Raw genomic sequence first — 14,886 nt, forward strand, 5'->3', positions numbered from 1 at the left:
GATCTCTCCCTGTGCAGATCAGGAACAGGAAGTCCCCTTCTGGCTCCAAGAAGCCAAAATCCCATACACTGCTACTTAAAAATAAACCGCTATTAATGAGTCACTCTATTTTGTCAGAATAACCATTCTTGTTATGATACATCTTTTAACGTGTTCTTGCTAATCCTACATTTTTCATAATATTTCTTTATTGCAAGTTATACAAGTAACAAACTGGCTAATCAGATGTCTCAATAAAAGCACTTGGTCTCACATCGAACAATTAAAACGTTTGACAGATTTAGTGTAGTGGTTTCAATGGAAAGGTGTGTGGATTTCCAAAAAGTTCAGTTGTGATTGGCAGGAGTGGTTGCCATAGCTACCCAGACCAATTATGACCAGTCATTGCTCATTCGTGACTTCTGGCTCCAACATGGTATCGTCCAGATCCCCCAAAAAATGGCAACTGTCACTCTCACTCAGTCCAGTTTTCTTATACAATCAATGAAAGTTTGTTTGCTCCAAATATAAATTAATAAGTGTACTGAATGAAAAACAATAATATCCGCATTTAAAACAAAGACACAGAAAAAGTTTTGTAATGAACATATGTACAATTGGTGAAAGTTGGAGGCTAACAGGAACCTGATTCTATCTGTGGTAAATGGTGTTTACTTGTATAGCGCTTTCTACCCTCCTTCGAGGGCACAAAATGCTTCACAGTCACAGACCCATTCACCCATTCACACACTAGTGGTGGCGCCAACCTTCCACCAGAGGCAATTTGTTTTGTCCAAGGACACTTCGACACATGGGCGGGCAAGGCGGGAGTCAAACCCGCTCGCTTCCGATGAGGAGTCGACCGCCCTGCCGCTGCACCACCGCCACCCATGAGAGAAATACTGCTTAAAAGCAGCGTCAACTGTTTAATCTTGACCATTGACTGTATCTGAGAACTGGACCGATTGATTGTGATGTCACCCATTGGTTACGGTTCTAACAAAATTATGTCAAAAAAGTTGTCATTTTTTATTTTTTTGCTTTATGGACGCCACCGTGTTAGTGCCAGATGTCGTCACTGATTGGTCCAAGTCGGTCTGAGTGATTATTTCTATAACAACCAGCTCTCTCCAATCAGGAGAGAGCTTGTTGGAAAACCCCGCCCCTACCACTTGAAAGAAGCCTACACAAAATCTGTCAATCAAATGTTTTAAATGTTTGATGTAAGACCACATAGTTTTATTGAGGCATCTGATTGGCTAATTTATAACTTCAACCACAGAAAAAGTTAGCAGAGCAAGAATAGTTGTTTTGGCACATATAGTGACAAGGTTATTTCTCTGTAAAAGTCTTTGGGATTTCAGCACTTTGCAATCAGTGGGTACTTCCTGTTTTGAATGGGGGCGGTCACCAGTCCAGTTCTTATATACAGTCAGTGGTTCTGATTCTAGGTTCTACAAGCTCATTTGCTTCCTGCTGGATTTGTGGACTGCTAATAAATAGAGGTGTGTATTGGCATATCTCTTGCGATGTGATACGTATCGCGATATCATGTCTCACGGTACACATTGCGATATATCCCAAGACTATACCAAGACATATTTTTCACTTTTCTGTACCCATCCCAGGTAAAAACTAAGTAATACATGTCTCATAACAACAAAAACCACAAGGCTTTCTGAACATTTAACACAAACTGGTTCTCGCAGGACATTGCTGCTTTTGTGGCGTGTAGAGCCGCTAAAAGAAGCTCAGTGTGCAGTGCTGCCAATCGAGGATCGAGGATTTAGGTGGAAACAAAACCAAGATGTTGAAGGATGCTCATTAATAATTAATTAAATACTGTTTAAAATCGAAAAAAGTATTGGCATACAAAATATTGCAATATATAGCCAAATTGATTTAACCCTACAGGTAAATCAAATTGTTTGGGTCCAGCACAATCAAATGATAAATACAAACATTTGATTTTTTGTGAACAACTTCTTCTGTTTTTGGTTTAAAATAAAAATAAAAAACTATGCAAAAACTCAGATTGAGAAGTAGTAGAACTGCCAATTTCTTGGAAACAAGTATCCCAATCACTATTATTGCTTTCAAGATGGATAATATAGGTTTGTTAACCTATATATTAACCTATTACATATAATCACTTTTTTGTAGTCTCCAGTCCTTGAAAATGTCAGTACTCACGTTTTGCCATTGTGAGTCTCCAAACTATCACTATAACTGTTGTCTAAATTCCCCACACAAAAGGGAGGCTTTAAACGCAACACGTGAAGAAAACACGCAGTCTTTCCCAAACAGGTAAACCCTAAAGTTAGCCTTGCGTGTTTATAAGCACTGTAGAGTTGAGAAGCTGCCCACGAGAGAAGGTCAGGTCTAAATGTGGTCGTTTGTGGAACTCACCTGCGTTACTAAAGGGATAAGTGTCTGCTCCACCGAGCGAGTTTTGATTTCCAGGCCGGAATCAAAGTTACTGTTGCTGCACGGAGATGAAGCCATTCCCGCCGAGCTCTCCTCTGCCTGATCCAGTCACGATGTGCGGTTCTGCCGACTTTGTTCTTGTTCGCAGCGGGAAAGTGGCGTGGCGGAGCCGCGGCGGTACTCCGGGTTCTGCGGTCGGTAGCGCGGCTCTCCTCAGCCGCACGCCGTGTTAATCCGCTTCAGCTCGGCGGGCTGCGCCGCTAATGTCCGAACAGTTTACTCCACAGTGGCGGGGAGCGGACTGCAGCACACCACTGTGGGCAACCACACTAGCTCTGCGTGGACACACCTTCACTACCCACTGCCCATTCATTTCCTCTCACCGCTTTTTTTCCTCAGGAACATTCATGAATACCGGTTTATATTTGTCTCCTACCAATATTGGAATACCAGTGGCGGGCCGTGCATTTCCCACCTAGGCCTTCAGTAGTGCTCCATCTGAATCAACCCAACCCTCATTAACTATTTTATGGCAATAAAACTTCTAGTGCAGGTACAGCTGCCACACACACACCAAAAGCATAAAAAATAACCTGATAAAATTTCAATATTATGTAGGGAGATAGCAAAATTTTACTCACCAAAAATCCAGATTATTTAAACACAAAATCCATCCTTTCTTTCCTCAAGAAGATTTCAATCACTCTGTCGTGCAGAATCCATGCGTTTCGCAGATAGAAAGTGTTCCGTGGCTGTGATAAGCTGGAAAAGCCTCTCGTGGTCCAGGAGGGAGACAAACATCAGTTTTTGTGATCGATCAAGGTCTGTGTCTGGAAAATAATATTTGCGCGAGGATATTGCGCTGCACGCGCCCGCGGTGCGTTCAGGGGCCTCGTAGATTTCAGCTTCACTCCCGCTCAACGGAGTCACGGAACTCCTTTACCCGTGCCAGACAAAACTGTGCCACAACTTTACCCAGACATTCATTTTCCACCAAAAATCAGACGATGAGACGCTTTCCACTGGTAACATCTTCAAACCTGACACGCCGCTCCTCGGCACCTGTGTCTGTCAGCAGAACCAGAGCGAGCTGCGAGCTGTCCAATCAAAGCTCGTGAAAATCCTGACGTTTCTGTGGGCCTTCTAGCTGGCCTAGCACGTGGTCTCCTCCAGATCTGATTGGTTGAAGCAACAGTTTGGTAGACCATTATTTTATGCTACAGGGCCCGCAGAACTGATTGTGAAGGCCTCCGGGCAGATTTCTTTGACCCTAGCAACAAATGGTGCTGCAATGTGATTGGTTAATGCTTAAATAGGAAAATACACGTCTGGAAGCAGCGCAACCAGGGAGACAGCAATGAAAGGACGAAGACAGAGCATTTGGAATTATAGAATACGTATTCACGGAAATAAATAATAATTAATATCAGTCTGTGATTCAGATATTTTTAGGCCAGCAGAGAAGGCTTTGCAGGCCCTGACGGCCCGCCACTGTGGAATACAAATCTTTAGTTTTCCACGAAAGATGAGTCATTTGTTTCTAACTTTGCAAGACTACAAGTTCAACGGTTTATAAATTAACATTCTGAGTAGTTTGCTTCCTCCCCATGAGAAAAAGATTGACTTTCTTGTCTGTTGTCAATGAAGTCCCTAAAACCATTTATATAACACGTTTTAACAAGAGCATCTCATTACTTTTTTTTTTTTTTTTGGTGTTTTAACATCTTCTTGTAGCAGGATGTAGGAAGAAAATTAAGATTATTGCATCTCTGTGTACTTTTTATTAAAATCTTTGCTAATCAGGAGCAGGCGTAAAGTTTCAAATCGTAGGTACTACTATTGTAAACTACAAGCTCCTCTCTCCAAAACAAGCAGGTTCTCACATTGTGACTTAGACAATTGAGAACAGCCCCTTCCAAGAAGTTTCTGAGCTACCAGCTCCACTCCAGGCTAACACAAACAATCCCGTTTTCTCTGTGGAGCTAGCTGTGTTCGACAAAATATGCACACGCATCTTTGCAAAAGTTCAGATGTTTTGGTGGGAGAAACGTAGACATACTGCCGAGGCCGTCTCTAGGTTGATGTCATCAAATGGACGGCACCCACAAGGAGCGAAAGGCGGAGCCTCAGAGATCGAGACATCATACTTCCTGGTATCAAAAGAGCTCATGAAAATAACTGTTATTTCATAAACAATTCCGTCCTTAGTGTGTCAAAGATATTATATTATCATATTTATGAAAATAGTTTACTCTGAAAGGCTAAGGAATACCATGGTATAGGCCCTTTAAATATTCCCTCACGGAAAGAAATGTGTGACTCAAGAGAAATTTTGCTTTCAAGAACTAAGTTTTTTTGACTTAAATATTTTTTGGAGTATAAGTTGCATTTTTCCATAGTTTGGCAGAGGCACGACTTTTACTCAGGTGCAACTTATTAAAAAAAAAAGAAAAATATAAAAGCAAAAACGGCTAGAGAAGGCACAACTTATTAAAAAAAAAAAAAGAAAAATATAAAAGCAAAAATGGCTAGAGAAGGCACTATAGGAATGTGTATCAGTATTTTCTACTGACAGCAAAGCAGAAGAAGAAGTGCCGGCCTTGACGTAATTGTTAGCAAAACACAAAAAAAAACATAATAATTTAATGGATTTAGTGTTTCAAAGTGATAAAAAGTTTAGTTGACTTGTTTGCATGTTCTTTATTTTATGGCTATTTAAATAATAATTAATCTGCTGCACTAATATACTAGATTCCTCCTATGCTTCATGCTCCACTATAGCATGAGTTACAGTAGTGAAGCGTGTGTATTCAGTCTATTATTCTTATCTAGTCTGTTATTATGATTTACCTTTTAAGATTAAATGTCTGGTCTTGCTCCTGTATTTTGTTAATAAATGCATCTCAGTCTGAAAAACATGGTGTACACACATTTGGAGTTTTTGTTAGACTAGATGAAAAGTTAATTAATTTCCATTTGGAGGCAAAAAAAAAATCCAGCATATGCTAATAAGGCACCGTTTGATCATTAAAAAACACAAAATAAAATAATAGAAATCAAGTTGTTTTTGCCTTCCATGTGATCATATTGTGTTTTTTAATTTTACGAAGACAAATTTAGGATCAAAGATATAGCTTACCTTGAGATTTTCGACTTTTTCTCACAAAGACACATATCAAGGTTAGATACATCATTATCCTTACTTGTCTGAAAAAAAGAAAAACAAAACTACACAAAGAAAAGCTGTTTTCTTTAAATAAATATGTACATTTAAGAGAGCTGCATGGTAGTATAGTGGTCAGCACTCTTGGCTTATGCAAGAAAGTTTAAGTCCCAGCTTGGACCTTTGTGTGTGGAGTTTCAATACATACACCCCAGCTTCCTCCCACAAACTAAAAACATGCTTAATTGGTAAATTGTTGACTCTTACTGGTTCCTTAGATGTAATGTGAGTATGGACTAGCACAGGGGTGTCCAAAGTCAGTCGTCAATGGCCAGTGTCCTACATGTTTTCCCACCAACCTGCCATTGAAGCTCCTTATTGGCCACACACCTGATCCAGGGTAATCAGCAGCAGATAAGGCAGGGTTTCTGGAAAACCAATAGGAGCCCGCCCTCGAGGACTGACTCTGGACACTCCTGGACTAGCATAATGTCCTGTGTACCCGGTGAATGTATATGACGACTAGAGCAAGTGAGTCTGACATCACCTAAAGAAATTGTCTTATTTCTGACTCCAATGAAAGGAAGTCGATGCAGTCGTCATTGTTTGGCTATATGGCCTCCACCACAGTCGTACCAGATATTGTCAATAAGTATTGATTGGTCAGAAATCTGTCAATCAAACATTTTGGACGTGGGGCCAGCAGGCACAATCCACTTTTTTGAGGCAACTGATTGGTCAATTTATAACTTGAATAACTTGCGATAAAGAAACAAAATCATCCATCCATTTTCTTTTGTTCATGTGGGACCGAGTCGCGGGGGCAGCAGTCTAACCAAAGATGCCCAGACTTCCCTCTCCCCGGCCACTTCCTCCAGCTCTTTTGGGGGGGGACCCCGAGACATTCACATGCAGGGCACGTGAGAGACACAGTTTCTCCAGCGTGTCCAGGGTCTTCCCCGAACCTTCCTCCGCCCAGTGGGACATATACGAACTCTTCCTCAGGGAGGCGTCCAGGAGGCTCAACTAGCTCCTCTTGATGTGGAGGAGGAGCGGCTCTAATCCGAGCTCTCTCCAGGTGACCGACCTTCTCACCCTATTTTTTCGCCACCCTACGGAGGAAGTTCATTTCAGCCACTTGTAGTCGGGATCTTGTTCAAGAGCTCATGAACATAGGTGAGTACTGGAATTTAGAGCTTTGCTTTCTGGCTCAACTCTCTCTTGACTACAGTGAACTGGTACAGTGACCGTGTAACAGTGGACGCCACACCAATCCGTCTGTCGATCTCACGCTGTAATCTTTGCTCACTTGTTAACAAGACTCCAATATACTTAAACTCCTCGACCTGGGGCAGGAGCACTCCACCCATCCAGAGAAAGGGGAAACTACCTTTCTCCGTTCAAACAATATCATGAAAAAAAAATAGGATTAGCAAGAACATGTTAAAAAATGTATGAGAGCAGGAATGGTTATTCCAACAAATGTAGTGACTGAGAAATAGATGTTTATTTCTCTATAGAAGTCTATGGGATATTGACTTCTTGGAGTCAGGGGGTACTTCCTGTTTGGAACCTGAGGGGGTCAGACAGTCAATGGATGGATGGATGCAGGGACAGACGAGTGGACAATGGATTTAGAAACAGATATGCTACCATCAGCTTTTGAGGGCACTGTATAAACACTCCTTTAACAAATGTGTCAGCCATGCAAAAAAAAACAATGCTAGACTGTTGTAAGTTTGATATAAACTTACAATAGAATCCCAAAGGCACTTATTTCCCATTTGACAAAATAGACTTCCAGCTGTTTCAAATATGCCTGTAATGAAAAATTCCCTATTCCCTCCTCTTTTCCTCCATGCTTTTGCACCTATTTGAAGAAGTTTCTCCACGTCTGTATTTAGCAACAACCCAATATTACCTTTAAGTACTCTTTTAGGTGAAGCAAAATTTAGTGTTTAGTTAATGACTGCAATCTATGGCTTTCCCCAAGTGAAGAAGCCGCTCCCCCAGAGGCCATTAGGTTTTCACCATTATCCCTTATAGTTTATGAGAGTTTTATTCCCATAAACATGTTATGAAATGCCACATTACATTGCAGTATGCCTGTTTGAACTTGCTTTTTTTCACTGCCATGGATTTTTGATTATTCTTATAAAAAAAATGTTTTTCTAGTCGTTTCTGGATTCAGATTTATCATTATTCCTTGTACAAAACCCTTACATCAAATATTAAACCATATTTTTCCTCATGTTGTTTTTTTAAGCCATATTCTAACATTAGATTCTAGTTAGCTGTGTAAAAGAATTATTCGCTTTTTCTGAGTGAACCAGTTTGAGAGTAATGTCCTTTTTGGATGCTTCTGTCATGCGACTCTTCACATCAACAAGTGTCCCAATTCTCTTTCAATCTTCAAAGTTCTCCTACTATAAACAATGAGAAAATGCGTTAAAAAATCTGTTTGTTCTGAATTGATCAGTCTTCAAACTCAAAAGTTAGAGAGAGAAAAAAAAACTTCCTTGTCTTTCAATGTACCGGTACATCATCTTGCCAATCTATCTGAGTTTGACTCAACCGTTGCCCAAGTTTTCGTATTCTCAAGTGGTCTAACAGCTATTTCCGACTCTTCAAGTGTATTCGTTCAGTGAGAAGTGGTGACTAATACAAAATTTTACAAACAGAGCAGATGGCCGATGGCAGACACGGATTGTGAGAACAGCAACACTGCTAGTGGTGACTTTTGCTGCGTGCCTCATCATCAGCTGTGGTGGCTGGCTTGCTCTCTGTGTCAGCAGTGGGCACAATTACTGTGTGCCTCTTTGTGGGTGTGTTAAAGCTGTCTGCCACTCTCAAGCCCAGCTATTATTTATTTAAAACCCCACAGCTATGCTTTAGTTCAAACCTCCATGTTTGCATTGGTTTTGCTCCAGACTCACGAACAGTCACACACCTACACTGCATCATTACGATGGTATGCAAGCAGTTGCGTTGACGTTGTTGTGTTCTGCTGTAATGAATGTTTCTGCTACCAGTAAGATGATATCTGAATGTTTTCTTTTTGATTCTGATCTGCATGTTGGCTCTTTTTTTCAAATGAATAAAGGCATACTCTGATGAAAATGGTAATTTGGGGTCTTTGACATGTTCTTGTGGCATTTTTTATGATATAAGTTATAAATTCAGAAAACTAAATTGAATTTATGTGTAATTCTTTCTTTAAGCTGTTTTGAATCAGAAGTAGATGAAAATTTCAGTTTGAAAAAGCTAGAAGAAAGGACATAGAAAACAGAGTGGGAAGGTCTCAAACTCCAAGCTCTCAGCAAAGGGGAGGATAAAGCGGGGCAGGGTTTCTCTGGTCCGATCCTGCCCAAAACTCAGAGGTGAATTTCTAACGAACGACTGCAGAAACTATGTTCTAGAAAACTACAGCATTTTTTTTTTACATTTTCTCTAAAAATGTCAAAATTATAACTAAAGACCACTTTGAAAATGGATTAGAAAATGATTGAAAAAAAATCATTTCAAACTATATGATTTGTGTAAAAGTTATTTGAACTTAGAACTCTTTGGATTTTTTACAATTTACCTTAAAACCGTGAACACTCATGACACCTCTTTTGTGCTTTCACATCCACTCACTCCAAGAAAACTCATTGATTTTTGTGCTGCTGTGTTTGAGATTCTAACAGCTGCTACACTGAAGTGCTTATTTCTCTATCCAATTCTTTCGTTTGGTGTGTTCTAGTCCAGCAAATAAAAAAATAAAAAAACGTTTGTATGATTCAGAGTTAATTGAGAATGCTAAAAGCTATTTACCTGTAAAGTATGCATCCATTTTAAAAGATATTAGTGATCTTAACTCGTGATTGTCTTAGATTTAATTTTGCAATAAGATGCATCTTAGTCATTTGTTGAATAACATAAAAATATTTAGAAAGTGTCTTTTGCGTTGCGTGTAAGTCTGCGCTGCTTCTGGTGGAGACCTGCTGCTGAACTCAGCCTCTTAGCACGATACAGTGACCAGAAAGGGTCTCTGTGGAGGAGAGAGTTCAAGCTGAGGTGAGGTCTTCAGCTAGCTTTTTGATAGGTTTTATTTACACCCACCCCCACCCCCTGCACACATAATAATAATTACAAAGAAAATCAGTGCTAAAAGTTCCCAAGTTATAATATTCATTATTTTTTTGTGCGCTTTAGATCTGGGGTTTGGTGCGATATTTAGTCTAATTATTTTTAATATTCTAAATATTCTGGTCAAATCAGACTCTACCTGACTTTAATTGATAATCATAATAATAATAATATGTCTGTTTATAAGCAATTACACTCTCAAGAGGATGGCATCATCGTCTAACATTTTTGTTATTTTCTTGTTTTGTTTTATAATCAATGTATGACTTAATATCTGATATTGGTTTGACAGTTTTTTGTATTGTATTGCTTGGAATAAACCAACAAGTCATATTAGGGCAAATCAAACCAAATTAAACCAAATCAAATTATCTTTATCTTGTACGATTATTTTAGGTGTAATTCATTAAAAATGTTCTTATGGGAAAATTAGCACTACCTTCAGTACACAGAGCAGACTCAGCAACACTGCAGCCAAGATTAAAATCAAACTGCATATAATGGATTCAAGTAAAACTAAAGGCAGTATAAATACGGGTGAATAATCTTCCTGTTCTTTGCAGCCGTCCTCCTGTCATGGGGCCCCCTCTGGGAAGACACTGATTTAATTACATGTAAAAACAAGAGAACCAGGCAGCATCCAAGTGCCATGCGAACACTCAGCCCAGAAATAAGGCTTCTTTTCTCGTTCATTTGTGTCGTTACATAATCATCTCACATACACTCATTGTCATTCCGCTTTCATTTTTCTAAGGAGAGCCTCAGTTTGAAACAACAGCAAACACACAGGGAAATGTGGAGATGACAAGCGAAAATGGTCATTAGTCATAGTCTTCATGCTTGCATGTGACAACAACTAGACACAAAGAAAAAAAGCCAATTTTCTTACCTCTTTTCTCACCTTCAAGACATAAATATTTTTTTTCACTGAAACATGAAAGAGAAAAAACCTTTCTTTTAAATGTGAATACACTGGTGTCATTGTTTTATTGTATGCTCGTCGTGTTGGATTCAGAAGAAAAATAGTCCCTGAATCTCATAAAAAGAAAGGCTAGATCATAAAATTTTCCATATCGATCAATATGCAAAGTAATAAAAACATTTTTCAAAAACTAAGGTCAGCAACTAATCCAATCCCTGACAAATCCAAGTTATCCCTGGATGCTCCATCATTCTTGGGTAAAAAGTGTAAACAAAGAGCTCTCATCCTTTTAGTGTAAGGACAAATAGGTCACAAACATTACCGATTAGGGTGTTTCCTTACACTCTTTTTCCAGGCAACCCAACATTGTCTTTCCTGCAACAGCTTACATTTCATCAAAATAATCCTCCGTTACATAAGCAGCTGCAAAGATTCCACCACAGGCGAATGATGAATGGGTAGTTAAAGCAGAACCAAGATAACGGAGACCCCTTTTCACAGATGCAGCTGTATCTAAGATCCTGCCTTGCTGACCCTCTTGAGATAAGAGGCATAGATGCATGGGTACTCTCCTCATAAAGGTCGTCTTGCCAAGTTTGGCGAAATCTTGTTTTACTGAGACTGAGAGAAGAGGGACAATGGCAGCACAAGCATAATCCATTTTCAGCCTCAGAGCTGATGACAGGGTATCTGTTTTGTCTTTGTAACGCATTACAATATATCCACTCACTTGTACTCGGCTTGTCCTCTGATTCTTCCTACTATTATCTGCCTTATCCATGTTTTTTCCCCTAAGCTGGCAATTATGATAGCGCTCGTAATGATAGCAGGTTCTTAGACACGTTGTATTTTTAGCTTTCCTCCTATAGGTGCCTGGAAAAAGAATTCACCTCAGCCTTTGACATTCTAAGACCTCAAGATTCCTTCTTTTTTTATCCGTTCTTCATTTTTCTTTCCTCAGAAAAACAAGCATGCCTGGGAGGCATTTTAGCTCAGCTGTGACCAGTCAGCCTCAATCAAGACTTGACAGACGGCAGTGCGGTCTGACATCACAGCGTTTGTGCCACAGCTTGGTATTTCATGGAGTAATGTCATGCTAATGTGAAAAATGTGTTATTGTTTATTAAGGATGTTTTTCCCATTTTCCCTGACAGCTGATGCTGCTAATTTTAAGAAAACCACAATATAACCTACAATATAACCTACTTTCTTAGTTAGTTGTCAAAATATCTCAAATAAAGCTTTAAAAGAAAGAAAGAAAGAAATTTGTAATAAGAAATAAGTGCTAATGAGTTTACCACCATCGAAAATGTTTTTTTTCTTTATTTTTTTAATTTTATTTAATTTTACTGTCAATTAAGTCCATGTTTATAAGTGACGTCATGTTTTTTAGCTTTACAATTTCTAAAAGTCTCTTAAATACAGTACAATTGTAAGCTTAAGGCGCATCTTACTAATTATTATTTAAAACCTCCTAGCAAAAATTTCCTGATCATTTCCCGCCATCTAGTGGCCACTACGCACGACTTCAAATGGTTACCAACGTCATAGTCAACATTTTAATCATGTCACATAAAATAACACGACAAATTAAAATTTAGAATATTTGAAATTTAAATTAAATATTAATGAGAAACTGGAATTTTTAATTCCGTGATAGCGGAACTATTGGCACCCGAAGACGATTTACCCACGGCCACATTTTCCGGTAACTCTCCAACTTCGGCTTCAAACATGTCGGCGTCCATCTGTCAGGCATGCCATGTCGCTTGTTGTGCAAACAGCACTCCAAATGTTGTGTCTTGGGGTCGTGGGGGGCTCGTTGCTTTCGGGACGTGCAATTCCGTCGCTCTTTACGACCCAAAGGTAGGGAGATTAGAAAAAAGGGTCTAAATGGAGATCCATCCGCCAGTTAGGGCAAAGTGGTGATGAGCCTGCTATCAATGTTTGTTTGTTTTTTTGGATACATCCACTTTTTAAAAATATATTATTATTTTCACAGGAGAGAAGAGTCTTGTGCTTGCTGAACGGACACACAGGCAGAGTGAATGCTGTCCACTGGGTTCACAACAACAAACAAAGTGGTGAGAAAAAGAAAAACGAATTTCAAGGGTCTCTACAACTATTTTTCAAGCTAATTATTTATATTATTTATCGTAATTAAAAGTAGTCTGATGAAATTAAACTAAGTGTTAAAGGTGATCCTCGAAGTAATTCAATTTTAGTTTTAGTTGGAAAACCTCTTAAATGATGTCAATTCCCCTTAGTAAAAAGTAGTCCTCAAGTGTAATACAAGTATCTTTACTAAAAGTGAGGCAGTACGCCCTTTTTATATACTACTATCTATATATTGTAAATTTTAAATGTTCTAATTTAGTCTAAAGAAGTGTTCAGTAAGCGCTTCTACACTACACACACACACACATGGTCTTTAGTCAGGCTGCACAATATAGCGAAGACCAATCGACTTTCAATACATGAAAAAATGGCAAAACAACAAATACATCTTTTTCCTTTCATTGTAGCAGTTTTCTATTAACAAAAGTCTTTGTAACTCTTTAACACCTGACATACTACTAGTGACATCTAAATACCACATGATCTTTGACATGTTGTCAAATCTTTGACTGTTTTCGCGATCAACTGGATATAGTTGAACATGAAACACTTCCCTTTTCTAAAATGTTGCATATCAGCACAAGGCCGCTTTTCTCCACTTCAGAATTAGCTGGAATTGCATAAATGGTTGACGAGTTAAGATGATTGAAAGAGTTTAAACACTGAATATCTAAAGTATTAACCCTTGTGCTACCTTAGGCATGTTTACATTAAAAGTGGGGTCATTTGGACCATATGTTTAGGCTCAAGTATACTTTAAACAAACTTCAAGTGTACTACAGTTTGCTAAGGGTTGTGTTCTAGAAACAATTTAGCCTCTAAAGCTGTACATATTGTCCCCACAGATCTGGAGTGTCACCTCGTGTCAGGAGGCTCTGATAACCTGCTCATTGTGTGGGAGGCTCACGATGAAAAGGTAAATTTTTTTGTAACAGTTTCTAATATGTCTGATGTTGTGAAAAATGTGAACTGTGGCTAGATGCTTCATCCAGCGTTTCTCATTGCTTGAGTTGATGTATGTTTTTTTATACTCTTTTAGTTCATCAAGCTGATGGAGCTGAAGGGTCACACTGAGGCTGTGTGTGCTGTTGATGCCATCTACATGGATTCAGAAATCCTTGTTGCCTCCTCTGCATCAGACTCCTCTGTTAAATTGTGGCTCTGCAGTGACTTGAAAGAAGGTAAAAGCCTATGGCTTTACTTCAGTTTTCCTCATTGTATTGTTGAAAATGTTGAGAGAGTATATTTTTATTTTCTTGACATTTAGTCTGTGGACGTTGAGCAAGTTCAAAACTTAAGTCACTTTGAGAAATAATGTCCCTGGTGGTACAACATTTCCTCAACAACTTCTATAAGGATAAACGTCAGTCCTTTAATGTAATTTGTCAGGGTACGTCGTGTGAATTATAAACTAAAGATCTAAATTGGAGCTGCAAGGGGTGGTGAATGGCCCGCAGGTGCGACCCAGCCCCCGGCCTCGCTGCCCTATTTTGCCCCCTGCCATCCTGGTCAAAGTCATATGAGACAAAATACATTAATGGCGGCTTTTCTGTTGGTTAATCTCCATAGCAACTATTTTATTTGTTGGTCTCCTGTGGATGACAAACAAGCCTATATAATTTTTAGAAGAATTGGCAAAAGAAAATCTTTGAATTTCCTTAGCAACAGATTTTTTTGTAAACCATGTCCTAATTCTTAAAATGTTCATATCTTATGTCATATCGTTTCGCTTAGCTTGAGTCACGGATTTATCTATTAAATCTTCACAATATTCTGGTTAAAAAAAATCTACGCACTAGAAAGAAACATCACTTGCGCTATCTCGCCACGCAAACATTTTTCAAAATTGTCAAACTTTAAAACCCCATTTTTTTCTTAGTTGCTTTGCAGTGATGCTCAAGAAAGAAGTTAGGAGGTGATAGATTGAAATCTCTTGGATGAGTTTGAATTTGTAGCTGGTAATAAGAGTAATTAATTCAAGATGGCGGCCTCTATCCAAGAACAAAGGTCAACAAAACTTTAGTTGTTCTTTTAGACTTGACATGGTTACATATGTGTGATATTTTTTGAGGATTGCTAAAAAAATAACATTTCTTTCCCTATTGTGTGAAAATTGCCAAATTTCACACCTTAACACATTACCAAC

General features: G+C 38.9%; 2 protein-coding genes across 5 annotated transcripts in view; one reads left to right on the top strand and one right to left on the bottom strand.

The window, feature by feature from the left end:
- ctnnal1 (catenin (cadherin-associated protein), alpha-like 1) overlaps positions 1–12,437 on the bottom strand; it is a 70,701-nt gene extending 58,264 nt beyond the window's left edge. Inside the window, exon 1 of one of the 3 annotated variants that reach the window (XM_036214380.1) lies at positions 12,317–12,437. In XM_036214380.1, coding sequence (XP_036070273.1) covers positions 12,317–12,370 — 54 coding nt within the window. In that variant the 5' untranslated portion in view covers positions 12,371–12,437. Of the gene's footprint in view, positions 1–2,388; positions 2,862–12,316 lie in introns of those variants that run through there. The other 2 variants (XM_024299241.2, XM_024299234.2) reach the window with 2 other exon arrangements.
- elp2 (elongator acetyltransferase complex subunit 2) overlaps positions 12,328–14,886 on the top strand; it is a 39,424-nt gene continuing 36,865 nt past the window's right edge. For both annotated transcript variants that reach the window (XM_024259688.2, XM_024259697.2), the window contains exons 1-4: positions 12,328–12,488; positions 12,625–12,706; positions 13,586–13,656; positions 13,780–13,921. In XM_024259688.2, the coding sequence (XP_024115456.1) occupies positions 12,357–12,488; positions 12,625–12,706; positions 13,586–13,656; positions 13,780–13,921 (427 nt within the window). In that variant the 5' untranslated portion in view covers positions 12,328–12,356. The remainder of the gene's footprint in view (positions 12,489–12,624; positions 12,707–13,585; positions 13,657–13,779; positions 13,922–14,886) is intronic.

This window comes from Oryzias melastigma, linkage group LG11, assembly GCF_002922805.2.
Source record: "Oryzias melastigma strain HK-1 linkage group LG11, ASM292280v2, whole genome shotgun sequence".
NCBI classification, from domain to species: Eukaryota; Metazoa; Chordata; class Actinopteri; order Beloniformes; family Adrianichthyidae; genus Oryzias; species Oryzias melastigma.